This window comes from Plasmodium gonderi (assembly GCF_002157705.1).
Source record: "Plasmodium gonderi DNA, contig: Pgo-contig_18, whole genome shotgun sequence".
In the NCBI taxonomy this organism is placed as follows: Eukaryota; Apicomplexa; class Aconoidasida; order Haemosporida; family Plasmodiidae; genus Plasmodium; species Plasmodium gonderi.
The window spans coordinates 56,473-64,815 of NW_021628956.1; the positions used below are offsets into that span (position 1 = coordinate 56,473).

At 18.7% G+C, this 8,343-nt stretch overlaps 1 protein-coding gene across 1 annotated transcript; it reads left to right on the forward strand.

Annotated features, from left to right (window-relative positions):
* Positions 1 to 305: 305 nt before the first annotated feature.
* On the forward strand, positions 306 to 1,822 carry PGO_000185 (variable surface protein; the record flags this gene model as incomplete). Its single annotated transcript, XM_028690724.1, has 3 exons — positions 306 to 338; positions 816 to 1,484; positions 1,667 to 1,822. 3 exons carry the CDS (start codon positions 306 to 308, stop codon positions 1,820 to 1,822), a joined length of 858 nt encoding a protein of 285 aa, XP_028546525.1.
* Positions 1,823 to 8,343: the final 6,521 nt, after the last annotated feature.

An 8,343-nucleotide genomic window follows, 5' to 3' on the forward strand; every position in this document is an offset into this window, starting at 1 on the left:
TGCAAAATATATTACTGTATATGTATTCCTTACAGCATATATTAAAAATAATTAATAATGAAAATTATTAAAAAAAATTTAAAAATCTTGGGCTACAATTTCAACTCAATTCAACTGAAATGAATATTTTTTAAAGAACAAGATTGTCCTCATATTATAATAAACTTAAATATTTATACATATATAACGTTAGTTTATATTAAATAATAATATGTATTTTTTATCATTTTAATATGTTTAAATAATTCATATATACTAGGCTCGCGTATAAATAAGCCTAAAAATATTTAGAAAACTATATATAAATGTGCATTAAGAATATTTTATGTAATAATAAAGTATATGCTAATAAGAGAACGAAAATATTGAGTCCGAAACCTGAAAACAATAAATCACATAAAATAAAAAAAATGCTGATTATTATATTATTAATATTGCACTTAATGCATGAAAAAATTTAACAGTAATCTAAACTTCTGATTTTATATGCCAAATTTTAATCCTTGTGTCTATATATATATGATATTTTTATATCAATTCTATAATTATAATAAAAATGCAAAGTAACATTCATGCTAATGCTGACTATATTTATTAAAATACAAATCATTATGTTTATATTGATATTATATTCATTTATTCAGTAAAATAGTATATTCTAATCCATAATGGGGAAGATTAGTGTAGACTTGATATATTCTAATATAAATTAAATCATTGTAATATTTATATATTAGAAATTTCGTAAAAAAATCATATATATTTTTAAAGGAGTATATTTATTTTTCACAATAATATTTCATTCTCCTTTTTAGTATTCTGTAGTAAAAGTCTTTCTTAAATACAAAGAAATTATTGAAAATAATAATTTGATTTTGGATGCGCACCTGTTTTCAAATGTTCCGAATATTATTGATAGTATTGATAAAAATTTGCGTCCAGAATACGTTCATATGTGCACTAAAGCTTTGTTATATTTGAAATATATAGAGACAAGTAATACTGGAATATCTGTAGAACCTGTTTGTATATATTTATATTATTGGATATATCATTATCTTAAGAATAATGGGGATAGTAAACACGCAAAGGCTTTTTATAAAAAAATACTCAATTTATTTCAATCTGCTATTTTTTTTTCATGTACTAATTATCCTGATATTATTAAAACAAGTGAATTGGAAAAACTAAAATTTCTGCATGATATGTATAATATTCTCAATGATATAAAAATACAAAGTCCATCTTGCAAAGAAAGTAGGTGCAAATGTGCTTATGATTGCGCTCTTATGTATATGCAGAAAATTGATGAATGTGAATTAAATTATGATCATGATTTTTGTAGTGAATTAAACAATATAAAAAATGAAATTAATGCACAAGAATTAATAGAAAGTTGTGATAATGTTAAAAATCTAATGTTCCCTAATTTCGATAGGGAGAACAGAATATTAGACCCAGTCCCAAAATTTTCTACGTTTCGTGTTATAATTATAGTTATTATAAATATATTAATAATCTTATTTTTAATTATTTTTTGCAAGGTTAAATATATTATATGTGTATATATACTATAATATATGGTATTTAAAAAATTAGAAAAAAATTTTTATTGAAAAAATAATCATATATATATTTCATTAATTCTTATTTTATTATTAACTAGTTCTCTATGTATGGTTTATATTTGAAGCAAAGAATAAAAGGAGTAAAAGAGAAGTACATTAATTTTGATGAAGAACGTAATACATTGCAGCTATTTGATACACCTAAAGGTATTTCAAGTGATAGAACATATAATATACTATATAATCGTGACTGAATTTAACAATAATCATAAAATTTGAACAAAATATATTATGTAAATTAAATATAATATTTGAAAAATCTAATTTGAGAAACCTTTCTCTAATATATGCATAAGAAGTTTATATAATACATATATTATAATAAAAACACCATAGAAATTAACATATAAAAACAATATGATAATATTTAAATATAAGCAATATAACAATGTTCAACACCTTATTCGATATTTCAATATATTTTGAATAAAAATAAAATTATTTTTTCTCTTGTGCTTATTGTTTTAATATATATTAACACTCATGAACATGATGTCTTTAAGTTAAAAAAAAATATGTAATATAAATACAATTATGATATACTATATATACTAATATAGTAATGAATATAAATATTTTATTTGTTACAATAATATAATGGATTGGTTACATTATTTTTTTATTCATGCGCTTCTATTTTTTTTCAAAGTATTATTCAAAAATATATTTGCAATAAATAAATTCATATAATAATATTGATTCTTGAATTAAAAAAATATATATTTAACACATGCTGTGTTAAATAAAAATAATGTCCTGTTCAACACTTTTATAATATATCTATGTAAAAAATTAAAATTATAAAATTTATTAGTATATATATATAGAAACAATTATACACTTTTTCATTATTCCATTCATAAAATTTCATTAAAAAATAAAAATTTAAGACAATATGTCAAATATAATTAGCTGTAAATATAAGTGTTTTATATACATATGTTTATCAAATCAGAATTATTATAACTTATAAATTATGGAAAATAACGTAGTACGTTTAACTTTAATATGTAATAATATATATAAATTATGTACAGCAATATGTATAACTCAATAATTAAATATAAATATATATTCTGCTATAAATAATTACAAATACGCACACGATTCCTAATAATGAATTTTATTAACTATATTCAGTCATCTAAAATGTGTAAATTCATATGGTTACTCTAATTGTGTTTAAATATATAAATTAAGCAAATAATTGAATAAAAAGGTCATTTATGCAATATGTAATTGGAGATCCACGTTAGATTACATGAATGAATGATGAATATACATATACTGAAATTTTTTGATAAATGATATTAATACATTGACAAACATTAGCATATAGTATATAAAAAATATAGTAAAAAATAAAACTATCTATAATTGATTAGATAAACCTTCACTTTATTAATTAAAAAATATGTGTTTTGCAAATAAAATATCATATAAATTAAAGAATTACAAGCATATAAAAAAAAAATATAATAATGTAGAAAATTGTAATAGATATTTTTTATTATGATTCTCATAACAATAATAGTATATTATTTCTTTGTTTAATTTTTTTAACGAACATATTATTCCTGTAAACTTTTCAACATTTAAGATAATATAGAAAAATACTTACAATAATATTAAATATAAATAAATAAAATTTCATCTCATAAAATCAAATGTTCATCAATATATTTTAAAACATATTAATTTAATAATCTTTCTAATAGCACTATTATATTTTTTTTTTTTATATATACAGTTTCTGAAAATTATTGAATATATTTTTTTATATATAATATTCATTAGATTTTATGGCTTCTCATATACAAATATTTGCTTTTTAAATATTTTACGTCACTATAAAAAATTTATTTTTTATATTCCTTCAACTTTTTATGTATTTAATAAATTGTTTGCTTAATATTATAATTTCCTGTTCTTTTAACAACATATAAAATATCGTTTTAATTTATATAATTACATTCCTAGCTCATTTCATATTTTCTCATTATTCATAGTGTTCGTGTAATAAATGATCAATCAAGTTTTTATATATTATCAAAAGTATTACAAAATTTGAACCATATGAAAAATCAGAAAATATTATTGTTTTATGTTATAAATAGTTTAACACCTATGATACAGAATTTTTATATAAATAATTGTAAGAAATATGCTAATGTTCATAAATATTTTTCATTCTTTATCTTCAGTATAATAATGACATACATAAATTAAAATAATAAATATAAGTTTTTTTTATAAAAATATTATAATATTAGTCATTTATTCAATGTAATTATATTTAATACTATTATTAAAATGAATATGCAAAAATATATATTTACTATATATGTAATATATACTATTTGTCTTCAATACATTTAGTAGTATTTTATCTAAATATAAATAATATTATATTTTCCTAAATAAACTAATCATTTTATACATGTAATTACAAAAAGGTTTATAGTACATAAGATAATACCTAAGTCACAAATATATTATTATTTACCATAATTACTTTTGGTAACAATTATTAATTTTTATATTTTTTTTGAACAGGACTATCGAAAATATAATAAAGGAAAATAATATTTCTATATACAAATATGTAAATAATATAATATAAAAATAATATAATATGATATATTTACATTGGTCTCTTATTGAGTGCAGCATATGGTATGGAAATTTTTAAACTTTTATTTATTTAAATGTATTTTTTTAATATCATAGCAATATATGGTTATTCTACCTTATACATGATAAATGGTAATGGAATGAAATTACAATATTATTAATTACAAATATATTTAATTGAAAACGACTATAATTACATTTTTATGCCAACGTATATTTATTTATTATTAATGTAATATATATAATGATCGAAAAATATAGTAAATTGCACATTATTGTGGGGTTAAATTAACTACATATTAACATTTCAGGTACCTGCTCGTACAAATATAATATTGCCATTGTTTTAATATTGATAATGTTACATATAATATTATTTTACTGAAAAATTTATATAAATGAAATAGATAGATATATTATGAACATGCTAAATTTTATTATATTAGAATGTATATCATATTAAATATATTTCTCTTATTTAAAAAAATTATATCATTTAAATTTTAGAAAACATAGTTTAAAATTTTCATATATAAGGTTTCTGGATTCAGTTATTTAGTTGCGATCTCATCTTATTGGCCTTCTATGTAATACCTCTTTTGTAATATACTTTTTTTTTGTAGTGATTAAATTTTATAGTATGTGTTTTTTTTATTATACTAGAAATTTTTTATTATTTTGATTATTTGTACCAATTATATATAATAATACATGTACGCATTCTGTATTGATGAAAAAAAAAATTGTTTATCATAAATAAATATTTAAAATTCATCTTTCATATATTATTCGGTATTTTCTATATACGTGCTTAGATGAATATGCACAATATATTAAAATTAGATTAAAATCATATACTAATGTTGTAAGAAATTTACATTTTATTGATATAACTGTTATAAAAATATATAACAGCATTATTTTTACTAAAAAACCATAGTTGTATTCAATATTTACTTTACATTATTCAATTAAATATATATTACAAATCAAATAATAATAAATACTTAATAATATTTTTTTAAATCACAAAATTACAAATAGTTATAAATTCAGAATTTCATAAAAAAAAATAGAGTTCCATATTTTATTTTTATTGAAGTATTTATTTTAAGTAACAATTTATTCTCTAATATTCCTTTTATTTTGTGTGATTTTTAATTATTTTTTAAATAATATGGATATACTTGTATATTATTAAGTAAATGTAAAATAAATACTATGAGCATATCCTATTTGTCTTAATATAAATAGTCAAAAATATACTTGTGGAATAAATAGACTTCAAAAACTGCTTCACACTGTATTCGCATATCTAATGGAATTAAATATGCATAAAAAATGTGGAAATGTTATAAACAAACCAATTATATGAATTCTTTATATAGAATGTGCAAGAATGATTTCTACTGGTATTATAATATTTGTGAGAAATATATATTTTAAATATACACAATAAATCATAACCTTTATAATTTACATAATTTTATATATATATGGAGAATTTAGTAGAATATATACATGAATAATAATATAAGTATTGCAGATATTATGATGTCATAATAACTGAATTAACTACAAGAAACTCATGCTCAGATGTATACTGAAAAAATAATGTAATAAGATCCATGTCAATAATATATTATGTAAAGCTGTAAATAAATGCTTGGTGTACAAATAAATGAATTTATATAATATTTATAAATTCTACTGAAATAAATTAATTCTAAAAATTGAAAATGTATTAACCGATTTTGATAATGACAATGGAATGTAGTTTTTCATATAGTTGTATAAAAATAGTATACTAATCTGTATATGCTCTTTAGTATTATTGCATAATTTCAGCTCAAGTACGTGTATGCAAAATTGTTTGTAATTTATTTTCTTATTATATTATATTTTATGTGTATTATATTCATTATAATTTTTTAATTAATTTTCATTACTTTGTTAGTGCATAAAGGATATATTTTTGATTATTATAATTTCAAGTTAAATAGTATGTTTTGAGACATGCTTTAATTTAGAATCATTCCAATATGAATATATTATTTTAACAATGCACTTTCCTGGAATTACTAGAATATCTTGTATATTCATATAAAAATGCATACACTCAAAATATATATCTATAAAACACTTCTTTAATTTTTATTTTATAAAATTATATTAATCATAGGAAACTGAATACTTTTTGCAAGTTAATGAAAAAAAAACATGTTTGTATACTTCTTCAGTGCTCATGTGATTAGATTAATATAAATATTTCTTATATTATATTTATAATTTCCTATAAAAAATTTATTATTACAATAAATAAAATGAAATCATAAAATGAAGATTTGTTAAAATTATAAAAGAAAATGAAAACACATTCTTCATTGTTTTTAAAACAGGAGAAACAAAGTTATTTTTTTATGATGCACGAGGAATAGTGATTATATATACTAACTAATTGCATATAAAATTAATATGCTCCCTTATACAACAAGTTGTATAGGTGTCGTCACAGTCTTATTGATCTTTTTTAAAGTCTCCATCTGTTTATCACATAAATTGATTTTTATAGATGTATTATTATTCTCCGATTAATTCATTTACATATTATTTATCCATTTACGTATACAAAAGTTACATATGCATCCCATATGTCTACATTGTTTTTTTAAAGTGAGAATTCTCTTATAAATAAAAAGTAAAGATTATGCAAGTGAATATATTCATTAATTTATGCACATATCTATCAAAAAAAAACTCTCTGATATTGAATTTATTAGCATTATTTCTAGAATATTAAAATAATTCTTTTTCCCACGTACTATCCATGCATTTTTCTTAAAAAATAAAAAATTAATATTTAATGTAGCATATAACGGGAAAAAAAAAATAATATAATATATGACCATTTATTAATCCATGTAAAATTATAAATAAGTTCAATAGTATTTTAAACATTAAAAAAAATTTATAGATGAGATGTTAAAATTTACTTTTATTTTTCATATATACACTTCTATACTTGTTATTAATATTTTAATATATATGTAACATCTTGTTATATATTATAATATATAAGTATAATGTTTTTATCATATTATTATATGTTGTTAAGAAAAGTTGTTTTAATAAATAAAGCAGAAAAAAACAAATATGAAATTTATTATTAATTTCTTATAGACTATAATTTATTATTATGTATTTTATTAACTTTTGATACATTACCTCCATATATATTGTGTTAATTTGCTCTGTCCAGTAATATTATTTATAAAATATAACATATTCATATAAATTTATAAATATATTATTTAATATTTCTTATCATATATAATATCTCTTTGAAATTGCATAAACATATCTACTTATTTATACATTAACAAGGATTCTAAGTCATTAATAACGTAAATCAATATAATTAAAATCATTTAAAGAGTCATTACCATGTATCATTAAGATACAGTGTCTATATTTCTTCTATAAATCATATTCTCAATATTAAATATGAGCATGCAGGTTACTTTTATTTAATTATTCTTATACTAAAATACAGCAACTTATATATCCAAAATTTTTTGGTCAATTAACAAACTCTAATATACAATTTATAAAATGAATACAAATCAATAAATATTAGATTTTTGTAGCATATATATTTTCCTGTTTTAGAAATCAATAGAAAATCCTTTTTTCGTTCTGTATTTGGACAAGAACAAATAAAACTTTATTTCTCGTATAAATGTTAATTTAATAATATATTTATAATATATTATTATTATCCACATTTATAATTAATATATATGAGTTGTAATGAAACCTATTATAATATATATTATGTTTTTATTCTTATAGTTTATTATTTTCAAACAATCCTTTGTTTTAATTATGTTTATGAACAGAAATTACAATGATTTTCAAATATTATTTTACACAAATGTTGTCATCGTTTTTTAATATTTTCCCTTGTATATATTTTACACTTTATTAAATATAATAATACTTAAATTAGAATTTTTATACTTCCATTCATAGTTGCACTAGACAGGTGTGCATGGAACTCGCTTATAGTTAGCAATGAATA